The 24,515-nt window shown below is 37.3% G+C and overlaps 1 protein-coding gene across 6 annotated transcripts in view; it reads right to left on the bottom strand.

Annotated features, from left to right (window-relative positions):
• Positions 1 to 659: 659 nt before the first annotated feature.
• The window catches only part of FGD4 (FYVE, RhoGEF and PH domain containing 4), a 103,925-nt gene continuing 80,069 nt past the window's right edge, over positions 660 to 24,515 (bottom strand). For all 6 annotated transcript variants that reach the window (XM_064420940.1, XM_064420942.1, XM_064420944.1 and 3 more), the window contains exons 5-17: positions 24,347 to 24,436; positions 22,187 to 22,332; positions 18,659 to 18,815; positions 17,454 to 17,592; positions 16,483 to 16,541; positions 15,721 to 15,867; positions 14,298 to 14,470; positions 12,063 to 12,093; positions 11,796 to 11,891; positions 11,267 to 11,392; positions 9,037 to 9,177; positions 7,739 to 7,879; positions 660 to 7,560 (exon numbers count right to left, since the gene is read on the bottom strand). In XM_064420940.1, coding sequence (XP_064277010.1) covers positions 7,303 to 7,560; positions 7,739 to 7,879; positions 9,037 to 9,177; positions 11,267 to 11,392; positions 11,796 to 11,891; positions 12,063 to 12,093; positions 14,298 to 14,470; positions 15,721 to 15,867; positions 16,483 to 16,541; positions 17,454 to 17,592; positions 18,659 to 18,815; positions 22,187 to 22,332; positions 24,347 to 24,436 — 1,704 coding nt within the window. In that variant the 3' untranslated portion in view covers positions 660 to 7,302. The remainder of the gene's footprint in view (positions 7,561 to 7,738; positions 7,880 to 9,036; positions 9,178 to 11,266; positions 11,393 to 11,795; positions 11,892 to 12,062; positions 12,094 to 14,297; positions 14,471 to 15,720; positions 15,868 to 16,482; positions 16,542 to 17,453; positions 17,593 to 18,658; positions 18,816 to 22,186; positions 22,333 to 24,346; positions 24,437 to 24,515) is intronic.

Consider the following 24,515-nt stretch of genomic DNA (forward strand, 5'->3'; position numbering starts at 1 on the left):
TCTTTCCAACCAGGAACTACCAAGTACTACGGTAACTTTTCCTCTGTTTTGTGTTTCCGTGTTTTCTGCAACACTGTGCTCACCTGCAGAAGAATACCAAGAATAAATCAGATACACTCCAAACAGGTTAAATGTGTGCCAATGATGGAAATCAGAGGCAACTGCAACCAGTCTGGGACTGTTAAAGGACACATCCAGCTAATTACCTCATCATTTTTTGCTTTTCAGCACCACTTTAGTTCAGTGCATGAGATCATGCTGATTGTTTAGTATTGAGTAATACTAAGAAAGATTTGGGCTCTGCTGAACAATTTCCTTTATTTATGCACTTTTCTACAGGGATGGTGGTACAGAAATCCACAAAGCACTCATACAACATCCTGGGCACATTCCCGTTACAGAAATCTGGACCAAACTGTGCAGATGTCATTTATCTTTCCCACCTAGGATGTCACAGCATTAAATACACCCTTTGTAAACTCAGAATACATCTTTCACCAACTTAGCTGCACTTGTGAGTAACCAGCACTTCAGCAAAATTAGATACCAGTGTTCCAAAACTGGTCCCCACCATCACACATAACAAGAAATACAGCTTAAAGATTTTATTAGCAAAATGGGTAGGTGAATAAAAAAAAAAAAAGAGCCAACCAGCAATACTTATTTAATGATGCTTTTATTTTACAGGATACAAATTTCTGTTCTTTTTAAGTACTCAACATGAATTAAAGTGCTTCATTTTTACAATTCTCCACCCACCTTAGGATCAAATATACATATATTACAGAAAAAAATGTACAGTATCTTCAACTTTTTTACATTCATATATTTCTTAACCATAAAAATGACGACTTACATTTGCACAACTTACAATGGCATTTGTATTTCACCTTTTTAATATTAGTCACTTTATTGCAAAACCAAAACAAATTTACAATTCTTCCAATTATTTTTTTTTTCAAGAAAAAATTTTTGCAATTAAAATCAGAAATGCTTCCATAATGAAGGAAAATGAACATGTATAGCCTGTAATTCTGATGTCAAACATTACAGCTGATACAGCTCCCACTAAAATTACTGTATTAATCTGCCTTAAGGGCTGCAGAATAGAAAATACACTGGTAGAAAAAAATAGTATTTCTATTGCAAACTGATCTCTACATACAACAAATTTGGCTTAAAAATACCAGGGCACATAGATGCAAAAATGTTTTGATATAGTTCCCTCTTTTCTGCATGTTTCCACCATAAATACTTAATGAATCTACGAGGATGAACTATAAACAGAACTAGGTTGGTGTTATGCAGTGGCTGAACATGTTTTATTCAAAGAAGTCTGCTTGAGGATTTTGAGGAAAAAAAGCATGTTCTGCATTCACCTGTGCTAACAAGAGGAAAGGGTGAAACAAAATGCCATAGTTTATTCTGAGAAGAAATTTAATCACAAGGTTTCAAAGGAAGCTGATTGAAATGCCTCACTGGAATTAGCATGTTTGTGGGAGCTTCTGTGTTTATTTTTATAGGCTGAAATAGTAAACATGCCACAATAGCAGATCTACCTCCATATCTTTCTGGAAAGCACACTTAACACAGTCATTATACATTCTATTTTGAATGCAGCACAGTGTATTTTTTGGATTGTAAAATACTGCTTGAAAACAAGTCATCTGAATAATAGTCTCAAATATATAAATACACATATATACATATACACACACATACATGTGCATATGTGTATATACACACACATATGTCATCATTAAATTAATGTTATCATCTGTTAAAGGAAAAGGATTTAGGAAACAATCTGACTAGCAGATTACAACTCCTATCTGAGGAACAGAACACAGTCCCATGGGTCAGAACCAGCTAGATAAATTCCTCACACCAACAGGGCCAGAGACGAGAGCAAAAAGCATTTACCCCATGTATTTAATTTCAGATTTCAAATAACAGCACACCACAGAGACTAAGAATGATGCCCATTTCACCAATGGATTTACCTTAAGGGTAGTAGTGAGTTCTGCCACAAAATTACTTCAGTCATTTACTTTTGGATATATATTTCCAGTCATTTACATCCAGCCCTACATCCATTACCTCCACCTGAAGTTCACCTGAGCTCTGTGAGCCTAGGTGAGACCTGGTGTCTCAGCAGCTCCCTCACTGGTAGAAGTTTCATCTTCCAGAATTGTTCTTATATAATGTAAGGCAGTTTCTATGTGAATTTAAAACACTGAAGGTATAATAGCTCCAGTAGGCCCATGCTAGCTTATACCAGCTATATGGAGAAAGACCTTTTGTTATTGCTTAGGATTATTTTTAAGTGGAATGTTTCTTTCTTTCCAGAAAGTCTTTCCTTCAGTATAAGAAATAACTACCTTCTCTTAATTTTATTTAATCTTTCCTTGAAATGAAAAGTTGATGATTTTTTATACTAGCTATGTGGTGAGGAACCCAAACAACTTGTCAAGTGTTTCCACATCTTTCCCACTTGTTTTAGTATATTCTTTTTCCTTCTGACTCCACTTGGAAGTCTGTGGAGGATGCTTCTATAATCTCACCTAAATTTTACTTAGGTGGTAGTGTATTTACTCTATATTTAATCAGTGCCTTGCTTCATCCATAACTTAAAAACATGAGCAATAAAAATCTTCTTGAGTTAGAATCTTTGAAGAGATTTATAAAGCACTTTGAGATGTTTTTGCATAAAAAGATGCTACTATATATACATGCAATTAAAGTGGTTTAATATTCTATTCCAAAGAGCATGTTTTGTACTCTCAATATCTATTTTGCACATATAAGTTAAATACACTTAGAAATAAACAAAACTCCTCGTCATAAAGGGATTTGAAAATACTACAGAATACAGGTTTTATAGCAGCTCTTCAACCAAGCAGGAGTACCTGATAGCAAAAAAGAATTTTTAGAGGGTCTGGAGGAATGGTGCAGACATGCAGATATCATGATACACTATTCCCATGGCAGGGGGAAAAATAAGTAATTTCAAAAAATATATTGCTATGATCCAAAAATATGAATGATAAATTTTCGTCTTGTTCTGGTTGAACACAGATAAAACCACTAAAATAACTTTTGATCTGCTTTAAATCGCAAAGAAGAGTGATCACTTTTAAAGTGAGAAACAAGCATTGCTTGAACACAAGAGTTGCAAAACTTAAATAATGCAGCAGAGCCATTCACATGCATTCATGCATTATGAATGAATGCTTAGTTACAGTTTATTCCTTACACACAGAGCTTTATGCTCACACACTTAATGCCTTTTTCTTTTCCTTGAAGAATTTAAGAATTTATTTCAAATGGGAACAGCTTCTACCTTGTTAGAATGATGGTTTTAATTTCACTGCTTTCATCATAATTCTTAAACCACAGCAGCTACAACTTTGTATTTGTTCCTCTGCAGTCATAATTTACAATTTGAAGTGTAAGTTTGGGATGTTATTATTAGGAGGGCTTGTCTGTGGAGAATGAAGACAACAGGTTGGTTAAATTTAGAGTTTCTCCATCTTCTGATGTCCTTTAACATTGGTAATACATACTTTTCCCACAAAATACACACAGAACCATGTATTTGAGTGCCAAGGCATTCTGACTCAGAAGAGAACAATGCTGACCAAGCAATTGATTATGAGAACATGAAACAGGTTTCACTAGGGTGAATAAAATATCCTGTGCTGTATAAAATTTAATGGCCATGAGCAAGCATGAGGCAAACATCCAAACAAACAACTCCCATTTCAAACTGCTTGTGCCTAAATGCTGGGCTTCATCTGGGAGATGCTGCCATTCAAGTAGCTTCAAGTGCTCAATACCACTCTAACAATGAGGCAGCACAGAAACTGCTACTTCTAACCATTTAACTGGAATGGGGCTTCCTGCCTGGCTTAGAATGAGATTTGCAGGAGGAAACAGAATGTACTACACAGCACCAAGCTGGTAGGATGCTGACCTGCTGGAGGGCAGGAAGTCTCTGCAGTGAGACCCAGAGGCTGGATCCATGGGTCAAGCCAGCTCAAAGAGGTTCAACAAGGCTGAGTGCTGGGTCCTGCACCTGGGTGACAACAACCCCTGCAGCACTACAAGCTTAAAGGCTGGAAAGCTGCCTGGTGGAAAAGGACTTGGGAGTGCTGGTTTGGCAGCAGCTGAACAAGAGCCAGCGTGTGCCCAGGTGGGCAAGAAGGCCAAGGGTGTCCTAGCCTGTGCCACCAACAGTGTGGCCAGCAGGACCAGAGCAGTGGTTGTCCCCTGTACTTGGCACAGGCGAGGCTATGCCTCAGATGCCATGTCCAGTTCTGGGACATGAAAGACAGGATAAGAAGGACATGGAAGTGCTGGTTCGGGCCCAGAGAAAGGCAACAGAGCTGGTGAAGGGTCTGGAGCACGAGTCCTGTGAGAGGTGGCTGAGGGAGCTGGGGGTGTTCAGTCTGGAGAAAAGAAGGCTCAGGAGGGACCTTATCACTCTCTACAGCTCCCTGCAAGGAGATGATGGCAAGGAGGGGATTGGTCTCTTCTCCCAAGAAACAAGCAATAAGCACAAGATGAAATGGCCTCAAGTTGCACCAGGGGAGTTTTAGATGGGATTTTAGAAAATACTTTGTCACCAAAACAGAGGGGAAGCATTGGAATAGGCTGCCTAGGGAAAGGGTTGAGTCGCCATCCCTGAAGATATTTAAAAGGTGTGTAGATGTGGCACTTAGGGACATGGTTTGGGGTGGACTTGGCAGTGCTGGGCAATGGTTGGGCTCAGTGATCTTAGAGAGCTTTTTCAACCTAATTGACTCTACAGTCATATCATCATATTTTCACTATAGCTCAGTCCTTCCTGTCTGAGAACTCCTTTAAAGCAACTTCTTCCTCTGCACTTAACACCTTGACCACGGGAAACTTCTTATACATTGGGATGTAGGAAGAAAACTCTCCATATCCCACAATTGCACTTGAGGCTCTTGTAGAAGATACCCACTCTTGGGAGATGGCCGTGAAGGAAGGATAGCCACCAAGAGTTCTGCTTGCTTACCTGAATGTTCCCCCATCCCTTGCCAAGGTACATGTAAGATTACATGTATTAGCTAGGGAGATCTTATATTACCTTGGCAAAAATCTGATGGCATTCCCATGATCATGAATCAAACCAGGCTTGAGCTGCCCATTGCTAAAGGTAAACACAGCTGCCAGCAGAAGTAACTTAAAATTTCAAAGAGAATTATAGATTTGCAAGCTCTGAAGAGCTTGCACATCAGATAAAAGCAATACTAGGGTTATATCCAGAACAATCTGGACCCAGGGAGCACCCAAGGAAGAGAATTCAGAATGGACATGCACAAAGTCAGCTGGAGAGTTAGTACCATACCCTGTCATAATGATCATACTGATCATTATTAACACTGGTGTCAAGCTGTGGAATCTAAAGGATATGGTAGATCCTGGATCTGTGCAGGTGAGAACAAAATCCATCCCACTAACATTAAGGTACGTACTTGTGAAGGAATGATGGACACTGCATGCTCATGTGTGCTTGACACTACAAACAGGTATGAGTCCCTTGCTAAATGCAAAATGAGTTGGGGTTTTTTTTTGTTTCCCTATAATGTTGCAGAAAGAGTAAAGCAGGAGTAGGAGTTCAGTGGATAGTTTACTTGGCAAACTCATTATAAAAACCCGACAATTTAAATCTGTCATGTTGCTAACAAAATTGAACCTGAGCTCTTCAGCTTGACATGAATTAAAATACAGATTGCAGATTTATTGAGAAATAAGACTTTTGAATGTTCTTATGACAAGCTGATTGTAGAAGTTACGTATTTTCCTTCCTTAAAAGGTTTCAAAAAGGAAAGACAGCAATGATTTTAATTGATAGTCAATCACTACCTCTGATTTTGCCATATTTCACTCAAGGATATTACAGTACTATTTTATGGAAGTCATTTGTCTCTATGTATTAAAAAATCTAATAGGAATAGAAGTTCATAAGGAGCTTAATATTGTAAAGCTGGTGAGTCCTTATACCCAGAAGCAGAAAACAAATAATGTTAGTTCATAAAATTTCAGATTTGCAAGCTCAGACTTCATACGAATTTTTTATAAACCAGGCTCCACTTTAAAACAAGAATCCTTGAAGATTGTTGTCATAAATAAGCATTACAATACCTAATCTTCTACAAAAATTAAAAAACTTAAGTTCAAATTGTTCTTTTGCTCCAATAACCATAATAGCAAAAATACACATTCCCAGAAGGTTACTAGAATCTGTTGCTTTTCTCAAACCACATACTGCATTTGAGCAACAAACTACTGCACTCTTAAAAGCTAACAGTGATAGGACACTGAAGAAAAGCGACTACTTGCTTAAACACAACTGGAACTCATTTCTCCATTGCATGCCACTTACATTACGGCTAATTTTTTGATGCATAAAAATATCAAGATCATTAAGTGTCAGCTATTAAAACAAATCACTGAACAGTATTTTTCAATTTAGGACTGTGTTTAATTTCAAATAGAAAACATGCTTTTTAAAAAATAAATTATTCACTAACAAGAACCCAGTATCATGAAATCAAAGCAATAATCAAGTATTGTACATTTTTAATACTGTACATACATTATATATAGTTTTCTCATATTTTAAGTATTTATTTCTACATTGAAAATCATTAGATTGTTTCCTTGATAAATCGAAACCTTAAAAGCCAATATACCTGTGAAAGCAATTTGCATTACTTTAATTAAAAAGATACAAGTAAATACAACATATGTACAGAACTGTGGAAATCAATCTATAAACTACATACATTGAACCAAACTGTCCCTGCATATTCAAATACAGATCTATTTTGGCAATGTGGAGGTATATCTTTTATCCTGTTGCGAGTCCTAACATGTAAGTAGGAAGCTTCAAATATTTGCATTCTTAATGAAAGTAGCAAATGTTAACTGAAGAGCAACTGGATTTTAAAAAAAATTGCATTACAATGAACAAGTAGTACAGTAAAGTTAGTAAGTATTTTTAATAGCATTCACATTTTTTAAAAAAGTCTCTGAAATGGACCTGTACATCACTTTTATTGACAGAACATAAATATAAGAAAAAGATCCCTAAAAAGACCAGAATTCTTTCCCAAACATAAAGTGCCAATATGTGTATGGTAGTAAGAAGTTTCTTTTTTCTTTTATTTTTTCTTTTTTTTTTTCCTTGATTGAGCCAAGAAAGGTTAACACAAAGGTTAACCACAATTTCAACTAAAATTTTTTAAAAATGCCATATGTTCCTGTGCTTCAGCATTCAGATATTTTAGAAGATTCAGGCTGCTCTTCTAAATTCACTTGCAGTTCATTTTGACATTCTGGTGTCTCACCTTTGACAGCTAAATGGATAACTTTTAGCCACTTCTGTTTCAGTTCCTCATTGTCTGCAGCAAAGCTGTGCACAGACTTGGACTGGGTCAGTTTGAAGCTGTGGGGGAGGTCAGCACTTTTTGGAGTGTCATCCACTGTGTAGCCCAGAAGAGGAATTGTAGCCAGAGCTTTCACATCCTAAGAAGAAGAAGTTCTTTATTAAGAACTGACAAATAATCTACCCATTACTTCTCATTTGCTGTACAGTTTGGTGAAAGCACTTGGATCTTTCCTCCATTCCCAAGCGATTTTCTGTCTCTTCCTCAAATACCAGTGACAATAATTACTCAAGGTTTCCCATTTCCCCTGTACATACCTGTGGAGCACCGTACATGTAGAGCACAAGAGCCTCCTGTTTGGGTATGACACACCATGCCTTCTGCCAGGGCTTGGACTTCTCCATGTACTGAAGAAAGCTACATATGACACTATTTCCAGAGACTTCTGCAGATTCAATCTAGGAGACAGTAGAAAGCATAACTTTTTATGCTAAACTAAAACTTCCTAAACTAAACTTTCCTTCAGCAAAGACTAAAACCAGAAAGAACAGAAAAGCAGGAAATATATCACCATTCACATGAACTCTTGGATAATATCTGCAAAAAGGCTTCAGGAAATACCCAAGATAGATCACGAATGACTGGATTTATGGAGACAATATATATATTAAACATGTGCAGTCACAACACATATTCCCTTAGCACATGTAATCCGTTCCTTTTTTCATCAGTAACTTCGGATTATAGACTCCTATATCACTCCAATTTTGATTTTGCCACCACAGCCAGCCTTTCTCTGTATCTGAGCATCTACAACAATGTCTGATTTCCAAAATAAAACCATGTTAGGCACTGAAGAGCCACTAACTATCCAACATGACAACTTATCTACTTTGGCAGTCAAAATATTATGACTAAATCAAGTTCAAACACATTTTTGAGAATAACATAAGCATTCAAGCACTAATACTAGAGAAAAGATTAGATTAATTGCTTAAAATATGTAGACAGTGTAAAATGCTACTCAAATTAAATCATGAACTTGAGATGATAAGAAAGAAGACAAAATGATTATGCGTTAAAATTTCCATTGACCTTGACTTTGCCAAAAGCTGAGGACAACCTGACAATTTAAAGGCCCATTTTATACACTGATCAAAACAGTATCTTACTACTCAGACTCTGAAGGAAGAGCAAAATTCTCCCCCATTCTCCTTGTTTCCATCCCCAGTACTTTCAGTCTGGGTATACTTTTTCAAAAACCAACTGGTAGCAGTGAGGTTTGGTGCGATGAAAGCTTAAGTGCAGAAGAAGAAAACTGAAAATTTATAAGGGAAGGAGCTGATGTAACTGAAAGAAGCAAACAAGTTCTAAGGTTTATAATTCTTATAATTATATAATACATTGCCTTAAAAAAAGTAAAGTTGCAAGAAACAAAGCTATTTTGCAAAGGTGAGTGCTGGGAACCAAAATATAGGGAATTATATGAAACTGATCCACATGCTTTTTATTTCTCAAAGAGAAAATAAACTCTGCAGGAATGCTACAATTTTTCACCTACTGATGAATCAAAAGGATTGCAGCTATACATATATAGTATTTTTGAATGACATACCTCCAAGATGCCCTTCTTCTTCTTTTCTTCACTGTCTGTACAACCAATTATAACGTGGTAGCAATCCTTGCAGACTTTGTTCAATTTATTGCCATCATATTCGAGATGTGCTTTGTAATCAGAACATTTCCAGCAAACCACCTTAGAAAAAAAACCCCAACATATAATATTTAAGTATTTCTAGAATTTTATTAAAATATAAATAAAAATTAGTATGGAGCTATTTTGTAGTGTATTTTCAATCATACAGAACAAGAAAGATGTCTTTATAATATGTCAGCAACAACTTATTTGAAAATAATGATTTTCCAAATTTGTGCCACTACTTCTTAACTAGAAGCACTTCTTGCTTTTCAGCTGGTGGAAATTTTGTACTTTGCATAAAATCACATTCAGCTTTTAATTATATCTGTAGTTTCAAGTTAGGTATAGAATCAGAATACAGTCCAAGCCATGCTGGCAGTTTCTTTATATGCCAATCTGAAAAGGTACATTTACCACCTGGTTTTCTCTGTAACCAGAATGAGGTTATGAGAATGAAAAAAACCTACAATTGATATGACCTTTTAATGATAAAAGTCTGGTAAAATCAGAAATGGCTACTTTTTTAACTTGTTAAGAAATATTAGCATGTTTAAATGTATATATATACCTATACAGATAAAATGTACAATTTTAAAATCAAATCATAAATACACAGAATAAATAAGTCAATATCCAATTTTTCTTTTCAGCATATATCTAAGTGAAATGCAAGAGAGATATCAAAGTTGTTTCATTAGAAGTGTTTTTCCACAGAATTTTTCTTTCATGTGAAAAAAAGATGCCCTGAATAAAAAATATGAGTGAAGTTATTTCAAGGAAAAAAAGGTACATATATGAACTTGAACCATTAACACAGCTGAACAAATCTTGATTGTGGACCAAGCTTTGCAGTGCTAATCTAGTACAAAACCTTCAGCTTGTAGCTCTAGACTATCCTAGTTAAGTGTTCCAAATTAGTGACTTCTGGAAAGCTATCACTGCTAGCCCAAATTAACTTCCACGAAAAAAGTATTTTGAAATTAAAGCACAAGGAGATGTGATAGAACTATAATAGAGGGAAGTAGTTAGGAGTCTAAACAAAAAGGGAAATAAAAAGGGAGGGTGTGCTTTTAACATTAGCAGAATTTTAAGACAAAAAGATCTGGGGGAAAACCCCTCCATGACAACTGTAAAACCAGTAATTTAGAGCTTCTGAAAAAGTCTCTAGTGTCCTGCAAAGCACAAAAGCAGCGTTATGAATGCAGCAAGCCCTCATACCACTTAAAAACATCAGAAAGAAATCAGACAAGACACCCTGTACCACAAATATTAAACCTGAGCTTCTACTACCATCTGGTGGAGATAGGAAGAGCTGCTAGGTGGCAAGAGAAGACAGCACAGAATGTTTGCTGCTCTTTTATTACCTTCTGAAAACTCACAAGTCATACTGCCATTGCCTGATGGTTGCTTTCAAGCTGGTTATGTTACTGTAGCATCCCACAAGGAAAGCAGCAGCAATACTCTCTCCCCACCCTCACATTCCCTCCTTCCCTGATGCTTTGCACATGTTCACACTTACACACTGAACCCAGATGGGAGCAGCTCCAAGTTAACCTAATGAAAAACTGCAGAGTTTTACAGTCTTTTGGTGGAGTCAGCCGGTGCTGCCTGAAATAATGCTGGGTTATGCCATCTTACTAGAGTTTTGAAATTATTCCTATTAGTAGAGGTCTCTTAAAATTAACAATATACTGAAATAATGCTGGATTATGCCATCTTAATATGGTCTTGAAACTCTTCATATTAATAGAGTTCTCTCAAAATTAACAATAAGTATATGCAGGACATTATACACAAGTGTACGTGCTTCTGATGACTGAAGCAGGCAGAGGGTCCTTGGTGGTGTGCAGAGCTGGTTCTTCCAGCTACAAGTGCAGCAGCAGACTCCACAGCACTGGAACAGGCTGCCCAGAGAAGCTGTGGATGCCCCATTCCTGGAGGGGCTCCAAGCCAGGCTGGGTGTGACTCCGAGCAGCTTGCTCTGCTGGAAGGTCCCTGCCCACAGCAGTGGGGATGACGTTTAAAGTCCCTCCCAACCCAAGCCATTCCAAGATTCCGTGATGACAAGGAGCCATGAGAAGCCAAGCAGGTGCTTGGAGACACTGGCAGGCCTGCTGAGCAGCTGCAGGCAGGGGGTTGCACTCACGTGTCCGCACGCCCGGCAGTGGTGCCTCCTCCTCGTCAGCGCATTGAAGGGCTCCTTGCATTTCATGCACATGGTGACCTCGTTGTCCCGGATCCACCTCGGCGCTCTCTTCCCAAGCTCAGCATTCTGAAGGAGGGCCAGGAGGAGGAGAAAAGAATTTTAAAAGCTAGTAAAAAAACTGCACAGTGCTTGAAATAGGGAAAATAGTTATTCTCGTCCTCTGGGAAGGAAATTACAAAACATAGCTCAAGATGCATTTTGAAATCTATAAAAGAAATAACAAAGAGCCCAGTCAAAAATCATGATGCATCACTGAAAGGGTGCTCTGTTACGTGTTTCAAGAAAGAAAGAGGCTCGTTTACAAGATTTGGCATTTTGAAGAAAAACAATTACCAACAAGATGACTGCTTTGTGATTACTCTGCTTTAAGAATGATGAGCTTGAAAACAAAGTTTCTGCCAAACTTTTTCCACTTATTGAAGAACACAATTGGTATTAAGAAAGTTACAAAAGAATAAGAGCAGCTTACAGAGACTTCAACGGGCATGTCTTCATATTCTTTAGCAATAGCATTTCTGAAAGTTTCATTCCTCTGCTGAAAAGCCTCAATAGTACTCTGAAGTGCCTGAGGAAACAGAGGAGAAATTCTTCAGACATGGTAGAATTTAAAACAGACTCTGCATTCTGACCAGTCACTGATCAGCAGAGAGAAGGTAGAGACAGAAAACATGATATTACTTTTCTGATTGCTTCAGTGACAAAATGTTTAGAAAATAAAGAATGTAGATTAATTTACCTTTATCCATTCTTCTTTATCCTGTTCGGAACTAAAAGAAATATTTGACACATTAGTTTGAGACTAGTTTAGGAAACATTATCCCACTATCAACAACTTCTTGCAAAAGCCAAGTAACTCTTCAGTAATTCTCAAGAATTTAAACAATACTAATTGTTAACTGTCCAACTTAAAAAAAACCAACCAAACAAACAAACAAAACCAAACAAAAAAACCCACACAAACCAAACCAGAAGACAAAAGTTAAAAAACAGGAGAACTAACACTTCAGTGTATCTGGCTCTCCAATAGATGCCTCCTCCTTGGATAATGTGCTGGGAAAAAACCCTGCTGTACAATGTAATACTAGTCATACAAAAATTAATTTTTCTATGGATTCCTCTGAAGGATGCAAAAGAGAACCTTTACAACATCTCAATTAAAACAGCTCCCCACCTGTTGTTTTGCAGTATTAGCAGAACTTTTAAGCTGGCAGAATCCTAAACTACTGTCTGCCCTTCCTACCTACCATCTGCACATGAGGAAGAAGAAACCTGTCCAAGCAATCAAAATCATTCTTCCTGCTTACAGTAAAAACAAAAAGCTGAGCTATTAAGCATAGACCTGACCAGCAGCCTTCCAAAGAAATAATCTACCATCTGATTAAAAAGAGGAATTGAAAATATACTCCAATAATAATTTGAAAAATAATTATAATCCTCCTATTAGAGAATATGCCAAGAGTAAATTAAAAATTACTACAGTGTTAATACAAGCTCATGAATTAAGGACATTAAGGCATAGGGTACATACACTACTCATACATTGACAAAGATTTTTCTAATATAATTTAATAAGAGCTTTGTGACACTTATTCCTTCACAGTTTTGTACAGACTTAATGTATTCTAACAATGATCACAAAGCAAAAGATAAAAATCTGTGCTTCCCTCACCTACAATAAACTAATGCAATGAACTTTCTCCTACAGGTAATGTAGGAAAGCTAACAAAATAAACTTACTTTGCTCTATCAAGTTTCTTCCAATTAAAACATGCATCAGAAATGGTATAGCAAGATGCCACCTTTCACCACTGAAATAGGTGTATGGCATAACAATTTACAAAATATTTAGCAAGATATCACACAGTAATTTACCACGGATATGACTGATAGCCAAAAACCTGTCCCAAAAATCATGCAGATCTTAGTGGAAAGGGTTTTTTTGTGTCATTTTTCAAAGTATATATTTAATTTGAAATTGAATTAGAGTGTAGGTAAATACCTATATGCCATTATCTTTGCACATTCTCTACTGTAACTCTCACTATATATTCCAGATTTTTCATAAAGGAAAGTAGCTTGCAAGTTCATTGGCTAGGCAGCTATGGCTTGTCCCCAAATACATGGTGCCAACACAGAATTATACCCACCATGGACACTTGCCTGCTTATTTAATCCTTTCCTCTCTGCAATGAAACCCTGACTGCTAAGAAACCCTGATCCTAATCCTAATAATAGGATTTTTAGGCAGGCCCAAAAGGAGAGAAGGAGCATCTCACTTTATTTGAGTCTAGACAGGGGCAATTTAGCCTAGACAAAGAAAAAAGGTTAGGGGAAGGTAACTCAGCAAAAGGATTGGAAAGCAGAAAGAGTGCCAGTCAGAAGAGTGCACCCGGAGAAAAAGGGCCCAAAAACTAAGAGGAAATCTTGCCTTCAAGGAGGAGGTTGATACTCAGGATTGGAAGAAAACAAGTAGATGGGAAATGGGCCTGAGGAACAGAGGAAAGCAGATGCTCAACTACTGCTGCAGAAAACTCTGTCCTGTGGAGGTAAACCCTCTGGGAGGGAGAGCTTTGTTTGTTGGACCTGCCCTGATGTGAACAGACTCGTTGGTACCAAGGCAGCTCAGATCCCAGAGGCACCAGTGACTAACACACCCAGTGTCCTAAAACACTTTGGCCAGGCTGCCTTGGCACTGCTCTTTAATTCCCTGCCAGCCCATTCACAGCTGTCTTGGGCATTTCTGCAAGGTTAGCCAATGTGCTGTGCAATCTAGATGCATCTTCTGCTCAGAGAGATTCTTGGACTTACAATTCATGATTTTTTGGCAGCCTAGGCTATTTTCAAAACAGCAATATTAAGATGAAGCACCAATATTAAGATGAAATTCACTGCCTGGTTCTTCAAATCTGTTAATCCACTTTTCTGTGTGTATATATTTGATCTCAAGGAACTGGCTAAAAAGACTGCTTACCTGGCCTGCAACTCCAGTGTCCTCTCTTTTCCAGACACTTGGAAAGTGTGTGGGTATTCCTCATTGTGGGTTTCTATAATCTTCATGCCATCTATGCCAACTCTGGTTCGAACAGAGAACTTGGATCCTACCAGGCTGAATTTGGGGACGCAGTAGAGCAACATATTGTTAAACTGGGGGAAAAAATAAACATGTGGTTTTGCACTAAGAAAAACACAGACAAAACCATAGTTTATCCACTGAGAGCTGGACAATATCACAAAACTAGACTTGGTGGGTGAGAAAGCAGGTTCTTTCCTGATCAGCTGACACATGAGAAGACCAAAGCTCTAATGCAAGACAACTTCTCTTTCTCATTTCTTTAGGAATAGGATTCAAGGACAGCTTCAGTCAATGTAAGAATAATTGTTCTGCATATGCAGCAGTCTTCATAGTATTTATTATCAAACTATACTCAGACCAGATAATCTATGCCAACGTAAAGCTTTTCTACCAAATCTGTTCTTATGCCCGAATTCTGCAAAACCTGCTGTAAACTGTAGAATAAGGACTTTTCCCTTCACTGTATACATTTATATTTATCCTGTACCAAAATAATTTTGTTTTGTACAAGTTTTAATTAATGTTATTTAAAGACATTATTTGTCTTTTCTCCAAGACAAAAGAACATTCCTTAAAATTTTAATTCCCTAAAACCCTCCATATCACACAGGGAAAAAATGAACATGAACAGGACAAAGATATATTCCGTTATTAAAGTAGAACTTTAAATAATGTTTAAACGTCTAAAGCCGCAGCCTAGAAGCACAGTTATTAAATCAGATATAAAGTGTTTAATTTTTTCTCACTTTTTTCCCCTCTCATTTTTCTCAAAATTAATTATTAAAAAGAAAAACTCACTTCAGTTGAATCCTATTTCATAGAAATCCTGACTAGATTATTGCCTAGTCTGTATCACAGACAGCACATTTGAGCTTGTCACCTCTCATATGAAGGGAATATCATTTAAGTCAGCTGTCTGGCCCCAGCTGAAGTCTTTCTATTCTACGATTTCTCCTTTTGTTTGAAGCACAGACAAGGAGGAGTTGTGCCTCAACATCCTGTCACTACCCTTTATTAACCAGAAGAGGGACCAAGCCACAGACCCCTGAGCAAAAATATGCCAGCAATTTTCAATGCATGGGAAGCAATAAACTCCACCAAACCTCTTCCAAGTGAGTTGCAAAAGACCCTGGCTGTACTTTTCAAATTCCAGCTGAAAGGATGACCTGCCACAATGAAAAGCTCCCACAGAACCATGAGACAGACTTACTGGGACCTCAACACACAATCCATCAGGGCAAAGATCCTAAGCTTTTAGATTTCAGTTTAATAAGAATTTCCAAGTTCTCAGCAGCAGCAGCAGCAGCAGCACCATACTCACCAGGAAAAGGTAGCGCTCTTGGGCAGACGTGTTGCGAGCAGCCAGTTTAAGGATCTGTCCTTCTTTGATCAGCTCATTTGAAGGGTTCACGATGTCTTCCTCTTCTCCCAGCATCTCGTAGATCTCCAACAACTTCTTTAGATTCTCCTATATGGTGAAAATATAGTTATAAAACTTACCAATTGAAAGATCTTTATGCAGTTTAAATTAAATGATGGGAGCTGGCATAAATGTGGAGACTGCTAAGCTTTGGAAAACATATTTATACCCAACATGAGTGGTCTGATTAATTTAGTTGATAAAGCTAGAAGTACTTTTAGAAATGTTATATCCTTGGTAATTTTGAAAATGCAGTTGTTTATACAGTCTGCATTATTTCTTGCCCAAAACATCTCACATTTCAATTAAGATCCTATCATCCCAGCCCAATCAGGCAGAGAAACAGTATCTGCTCTTTACAAACATTGTCCTGCACTCAAAAAAACAGATGAAACATGGTTAAGAGTTCAGTGCAGTGTCAGTGATTTGAGCCGGGAGAAGAACTAAGTATGTCCCATTTTCCACTTGAGAGAATTTGTTGCAATGACAGACTTTGTCTATCATTTCCAGGAGCTATATAAATACATTAAGTAGGAACAATCATTTTGACCCAAGTAACCAATTCTTGCCATTTTAGGGAAGATTCCAATTCACTCTCCTAGCTTGACCAAATATTGAAATAAAATATATTGAAAAGTGATCAGGAAAACAAGGATCATTTACCATCTTTCTTATTGCACTGTTTGAGTGACTTGCTGCAGTGGATATAATTTCCAGGGACTCTAGACAGAAGAAAAAGAAAATAAGTAAAACCAAAAAGCTGTACTTTTACTTATTTATGTACTACATGGGGCAGGGGGCAGGCACAGTGATAATTCTACAAAAATGTTTGTAGTTTTTATGTAAATGACAAAGTACAATAAATTTCTTCAATTAGTAATAAAAAGAAAACAAGTGGAAGGCATAAAAAAGTCAGGTACCAAATAGAAACAATAATATGGAAAGAAGAAGAGAATTATTGCAGTTTACTGTAGCACTTCAGCACTTAGAATCACATTTTTCTGTGACAAGAACAGTCATGGTTCTCTCCCTCCTTTTCTCAAAGTAGTTCAGAAAGTCAAATTATATTTTTCCAGTTGAAACAGCTCATCTTACAAGTGTTTACCGTAATGGTACTAAAAATTAAATAGTTAAAAGAATTATCTGGCAAGTTATTTTGAACACTCCATGCAAATACCCTGAACTGTTCTTGTGTAAATACAGTGAGGAAGAAATTAAAAGTGGACTGTGCTTTTTCCCTGCAGAAGCTTAAAAATACAATGAGCCTAACTTCACTTTTTTACAAATAGCAGTCAAACATTCCAAATGTGCATAAAGCAAACCAAAATGCCAAAATAAATTAAAAAGCCACCACAAGCCCAGATCATCTGCAAAGCAAACAAATCAAAACCTGTGCGCTATTCCAAAACCAAAGTAAAACTTCTGTGCTCCAGGAGAATACTAAAGGCTTTATGGCTTTAAAATTAACTTCAAACAGACTTTTTTTCAAGGAATGCTATGATTCCACTGAAGGAATTCTATCATTCTTTTCATGGGTAATTCTTCACTTGATCTTCCCTGAAAATATCTTTAATTTACAGTATCCTCTTACTAATATCTTATTATAGCTCCTTTAGAGGCCTGAAGATATTTACTTTCAGCATCTTTCCAGTCTAGGGAATCCTGAGGCAATTTCCTTAGGTAGTCCTTTAGAAGCATCTCGTAGCGTGGAATGCGTTGGACTGGTTCTAGCATGTGATGTTGCAATGTCAAATTTCCACACACTTTTTCCTTCTAAAAAATTGTAAACATATTTCAATGAAGCAGGCAGAAATGTCATTACAATACCATAAAATAAAAGCTATGGTTGATGAAACATAAACAATGTGTTTTGAGACATGCATGATAGATCTTCTGAAAGAATACAGAACTATTTTACCAAACCAGATAATCAGAAAATCTTCACAAAAAATAACTGTAAAAACATTCCAAGTATTTGACAGGCTTACCAAAAAAAATCTTTTAAACTCCACTGTATTTCATAATAGGCTTGTAATAACACACAAGAGAAATACTTCTAAATTAATAAGAACAGTTCATGTCCACACATATAAACAATCACTCTACCGAGCTACAAATGTTTGTTTTACCTATCCGAGGAGGGAACGCTTTCTTTGAGTTTCAATTACAATGCCAATTCCCTCACCAGTGTCCCTCCCTCATATCTTCAGATGTATATTCATTTCCATAATCTTAGATGTAATTAGATTATAAAAACCAAAATTACATTAAAATCTACATTGTTTTCTTCCCTGGCTCACAACCAAAAGACCCCACAGAGCAGTAAAATTTAAGTAGGAATATTCCATTCTATTTCTAAGTGCTCAGACTGCAGCAGGACACACAGCTGCCAATTCCCAGAGACACCCCCAGGGAGCACCAGAGGGTGTGAAACGAGCCTTTGGCAAAGACTGGCATCCCTGGGCTCTTCAGCTGCCTGTGCTCAGCATTACTGTGAGAAAACACAATATTATTGGATGCAGTGCAGGGATCTAGGGTTGCACTGCCTTTTCACTTTATCCTAAAATGGTATTTATAACAAAATGCACTATTTTTATAATCTTCAGATGTTTCAGCCTTTACAATTTGCTCTTCTATTTTGCAGGAGAAAAATCTGAATTTTTGTGGGTGGGTTGTACACAAATGCAGGAAGGAGTAGGGAAAAAGTGTGAAGTGGATAAAAACAACTACCTTAATTGTAAGGGATTTGGTATTTAATTTCCTCTTTAATCCTTTTTTCATCCACAAACCTACGTGTTTTTATATATTACTTGAGGATCTACATAATTCTCCCCATTACCTGAATGTCTTGAATAATGAATTTGAACTGAGGTGACCGCTCAGTCCACGTTTTCACCAGTTCCATCGCGTTGTCGAAATTCTTCACGTACTCGCCGTACATCTTGAGGAAAGGAGCCAACTTCTGCAGAATATCTCCAATCCTAGGGGTGGTGGTCCTGCAAAGTAAGAGGTTGGAATCTCAGAGCAAAATGGAAAGAAAAGAAGTCACGCAAGGTTATAAAAGGTTTCAAGTGTTTAACAGAGAATCCTTCTGTTTCGGATTGCCTCATAAAAAGTTCCAACATAAGTGTTAAATCTGAATTCACATGGAAAGAGTGTTTGTATCCCCTTCTGATGATGTATAAGTACCACAGGTCATGTAGACTAAAATAAGAAAATCTAGAACGAGTGTTTGTATCCCCTTTGATGATGATCAGCATCACAGGTCACGTACAATAAGTAAAACTAGAAATTGAAGACATGAAAGATTTTATTTACAAAACACGGCCTAACTTATTTTATCTGCACTTCCTTAAAATTATATTATCTTCTTTTGACCATAATTTAATCCTTAAAATATCTAACCTGTGGTTTGGTTTGAGGGCTAAACCCATTCTGTACAGCTTCCACTCTGTGCCTTGTATAAACATATGTATTAACATTTTGGTTTTAATTACTAATTATCTAAGGAAACATATGAAGGAAAGATAATCCCTTGGATTCCAGTCTTTTGTGAGAACTTTCCCACATTTTTCCCAACTCCTGATGGCATCTTCAGATAAAACAGAATAGTAAAGTAGCAGATGGAGAGGTTGAGAGAAGCTGCAATCCCAGGGCACACAAAAAATGTAGAGCAGCACACAGGCACCTCCAAGAACTACAATGGGAAGCACATTTCATGTCTCATTTCAGGGACAGACTCAGAAACTCACTATCTCAGTACGGATTTCTAAAAGCCTGAAATCAATGTTCTCATAGCGGTTTGAAGTGAAAAATTCTACAGCCCAGTCCAATGCATCACTTCTCTGAGAGAAAAGCTGTGCAGAACAGAAAAGTTATACTTGTACAGTGAATATTGCAGGACTGTCAAAAACTGGTCCAGCTCCAGCTGCCTCTGCAGGGCACAGAGTTCCTGTGTAACGCCTGGCAGAGGACTGGGCTGCTGCTGGTGCTGGCAATGAGGGGACAAGACAGGGTGGGAAGTTGGTCTCTGAAGTCTTGCAGGGTTCTTATGTTATTCCCAAGTATCTGCTACTAGTCATCCTTGGGTCCAGAACACTCAGGGTATTGTATCTAATTATTTTGTTTTATAGTCTAGAGAAAGGTATCCCTGCCCATGGAAAGGGAATTGGAATTAGATGATCTTTAAGGTCTGTTCCAAGCCAAACCATTCAATGATTCTATGGTGTGGGATCACTGTTGTACTCTGTTACACACTTTTCATGAGAAATATATTGCAACAATGATGGTTCTGGTGTTTTCAAGCCATATGTTGTAAGAGATATTCAGCTCCAGCTGTTGCTCAACTCATCCAAAATGCAGCTACCAGACAATTTCACTTTCACTTGGTAAGTTTAGATTCACACTGCCTTTTCTTCCAAAAAATAATCTGCTTTTGATCTGCCTTCCCAGTTACAAAATTACGTATTTTTACTCTTAGTTTTCAATTTAAACCACAACTCAAGGAAAGGTCAGAAATTTTTATCCAGTTTTTTTGCTGGAGAATAAAGAATAATAGAAGCATATAAAGCTATCCATAGAACATACTTAATTTCTAGTGTCTAATGAGAGGAACTTCTGAGAAGATTGTATCTGGCAGAAGCTATTATGCCAGACAATTTCAGAGACCAGTGATGGGGAGAGAAAATTACCCCAGATTTTACTTTGAGCAATGATCAAAAAAAGCTGTCTTCAACTGCACCCTTTTTTCTAACTCCTCCCAAAAGCACAGTGTTTCAAGGACATTTAAACAGGCTGTCTCAGGTGCAGCACAAAGGTTGTTTTCACGCAATTTGGAAAAGATAATATCCTTGTGATGCAATTTATTAGCTCTGCAGCAAGAGTCAAAGCTTGTCTGCAAAAGCACTTTTCAACCTTTGAAGCTATATAATTATACACACAATAGTAGTGAGCAGTTTAGCATTTTGCAAATGTGTAGAGTGAGGCAACCCATATTCTGTGCTCCATGAAGTGTCTAGAACACAATTTTAAGATTACACTGTGAATCTCATTTCAAATTACACAGCACTGACATAATGTGGTGTGAGCTGTTTTTTAAACATCTAAAATAACTCCACTTCTCATGAACGTGCACTCTAGTGTAATCCAAGCATTTGTATGTCCTATCAGATTTTTTCAACTTCTGTTAAAAGAAAAGGGTAGCTTTTACTTAATCAAGTCATTCTGCAGGGAACTTCTTATATTTCACAATGTTACATTTTATTACTTCCTTGCATTACAGACTACACAAAGGTACCATGTGTTTGTGCATGTTAAGTATTCTATTTTAAGGAATCATCATTTAAAGGGGAATCATCTTACAGAGTCAGAACATGTACAGCTGCTGTCTAAAGCACCACTGTATGGTCTAAGATTTTCATATACATCACAAGAAAGCTTTTTAACTCCTCATTTTTGGTGTGTTTTTTGACAATAAAGGAGCTATACAATAGCATAGCTGGAAATTATGTATGGACAAACACTTGAATTCCTCATAATAAATTCCAGATAACATAGAATACAGGAGCCATACAAGTGCTGAGGTGAAATGACTGTATTTACATGATGTAAATATGTAAATGACTGTATTTACATGATGTAAATACAGATGAAACTGTATTTACAATTTCTTTTTAAATGAGGTTATCCTTTTTCCCAAAGAAGGCAGGTAAGCAGCAATGGTTTGAGACCTTTGTTTCAATTACATAGAAGAGACCAAAAATGTATGGCTATGTTTTATTATGTCCAGAATCACACACACACACACACCAAGGCAGGATAAAGATACTACATTTGTACATGAGTATTACACAGTATATTTACACCTGTTCTATCCATGCGGGCTCCAAATAGAGGTCAAGAAAAGCTGAGGGGGAAATGGCCCTGAAATATATCTGGCATGGATTTTAATTTCAAACAGAAAACTATAACATAGAAGAAGATTCTGTCCCACCTTTTTACAAAAGGCAATAACAACAGAGGTTACTGTACTTCAGCATTATCATGAACCACAATATGGTATTTACTTCAACTTTGTACTCTGTACAATAAATTCAACAGGTAGCACATAATTTGAGTCTGAACCCCTAATTTAGCACTGAAGCCAGTGAGATTACTCACGATCCATGTCCTTTATTTTGAGCAAATGATGCAAGTCCTCTACTGAGTCAGATCCTGAGGAAGAGTGGAAGAGCAGATGTTGCCTTACTCACAGTGGTTCCAGGGCCTGGACAGCTTAATTTGAAGATATTTTCCCTACCTCAATCCTGCAAGAGAGTTTCTACAGATACAGTTTTAGAAGTGTATTAACCAATGAATTCCCTCTTACCATTCTTGCATTCTTTTTTCAAGTTCTGGAAGTAAGAATTTACTGTGGAAGGCATTTATTGACGAAATGTTAGAAAATATTTTATTAATCACTTCAGTTGGGAATGAACCTCTATTGGCTTCCTCAAGGAGTCTGGAGTAGAATACCTGCAATACAGAAAAAGAGCCACAAAACCTATCAGCCTATTATATTTAACCAATGGAAGACCACCTATCCACCCTTCCTGCTCCAGCTGAGGCAAGATTAATATTTCAATAATATAGATGGGTAGTGATGAACTCATTCATTGCCTTTCCCTCACTGGAAGTCAAAAGCTTCTCCTCCCCTTACACCCCACTTTTGTTCTTGTAAGCCAGGAGAGACTGCAGGCAGGGCTGACACAAGGAGAGCCAAGCTGAAGCAGTGCCATTTGGGATCACTCCAGACATCCTGTCTGTTTTAGCAGCTAGATCATCTCAGCTTTCCCAGTCTTCCAGCAGTATTTTCCACTCTTCTGTTCTCTGCAATTAGCATGATGTCTGATCACCATTAGCCCCACCACTTTCCTTGAGTGCTGTATCCCCTTATCCTTTTGAAATCAAAGTATTTGGCAGATTATGAGTGGTCCCCACGTATCATTTAAAGTACACAAGGGACCCAGTTCTGAGTGGACTATAGTCTCTTTTAAAAATAAAGGTATTCTTTCTCCTTCAGTGGGCTTAACCTGACTAGGTGCAGCTACAAAATGTGCATCTGTTAATATGCACATAACAAAAAAACCCTTACTTTCAGAGAGCTACTGTCCCTCTGCTACCCTCTCCCATGCTTGAACAGATTGCATATCCCTGTATATACCTAGAAAAAGGTACATCCCTACCCAAAAGTCTGGGTAAGGGCTTGCAAAAGAAGAAAAGTCTGAAGACAGGAACTTTGATCACCCCAACTGAGACAGCTGGAGTGTCTTAAAAGGAAAAATGCCATGTACTGCCACATACACTCTAAAACATGCCCAGTTTGCTGCATTGCCAGCAGAACAGTTAGTTACTTTGAATACCATAAAGATTACACAACTTTTAAACTAAGTTCCTAAATATAACAGTCCCTTCCTAGTCTTCTGCTTTCCTCTCATTAGCAGCAGTTGAGCAGCTGTGTTTGAAACTAATTTCTCAGAATTCTCTCTAGTTAATACTTGGAAAACAGACATAGCAGTAATGCACTTATAAAGCCATCAAGGAAAATAATTGTACATTACCCATCACCCATCAGAAAAATCAATGAAGGAAGTAAACGTCTTTTTCTATTTTTAAATTTCTCCAAATCACTTTTCTTTTCCTGAAATATTTTGGCTTTTAAAAGTTACCATACATCCATGACAATGTGGGTCTGCTGTGTAAATTCACTTTCATGAGCACAATTACTTAGATCCCAAGCAGCCTGAACAATTATTATATCAGTTGAGATTTTTACTTTTCAGCAACTGTTTGTACAAAACTTCTGCACTGGACCTGAGAAATTTAAACTACAGAGTCTGAGAAAAATATCCTGCAGTGAGTCAATGCAAAGCTAGAGGCATCCAAGTAAAGTGTATATGTGTTATGTGGGAAGTAAACAAGACTTAGGAAGGAAAACTCTCAAGTACACACTTTTACATTTAAGAAGTATCGTCTTGATTGTACGAAGCACGAGAGTCCAACCCTTTCCTTGCAGGAACAGTAATTTCTGTTTCTAAATATACAATGGGGAAATAGAGGATATTCTTTTTAGAAGGGGCAATTTCTAGGTTCTTTGGGACTAAAGAAAAATTCTGATTGGGTGGTTCAAATTAGAAAGATTTAGTAATCTTCTAACGAGTGGGTGATTGTAACATTCACTCCGATTCATTGGAAGCCAAAACACTGTTATCCATCCTCCTTTTGTCTACCAGCATGATTGCTTATAGTGACATCCCCACACACAGAACATATTGCATTAATGACCACAAAATTAGAATACTTATTAAAAAGATAGCACTTTAAAATAGAAGCAAAGACAAAACCATGAGGCAACTGAAAATGACTGACCGGAAAATCAGTAAATTGTGAAAAATATGCCACATCTCATGCAATTTATACCCACACTTATACATAGCCATTTGAGTGAATTCAAGGCAACACAATAAAAGCAAATTCAAGAAAAATGTACCCCATCTAGGAGGTCAAGTCGGCTAACGTAGGCCTTTTCTGTTTGCAGAAGTTCATTGGCAATTTTGTGACGTTTCTGCTCATCTGTCTCCTGGAGGAAAAGAAGAGCAACTCTTAGGATACTGAAGAAAACATAATTTAATAATAACAAAAAATTTTGAAAATACTTA

This window comes from Passer domesticus, chromosome 5, assembly GCF_036417665.1.
Source record: "Passer domesticus isolate bPasDom1 chromosome 5, bPasDom1.hap1, whole genome shotgun sequence".
Taxonomy (NCBI): Eukaryota; Metazoa; Chordata; class Aves; order Passeriformes; family Passeridae; genus Passer; species Passer domesticus.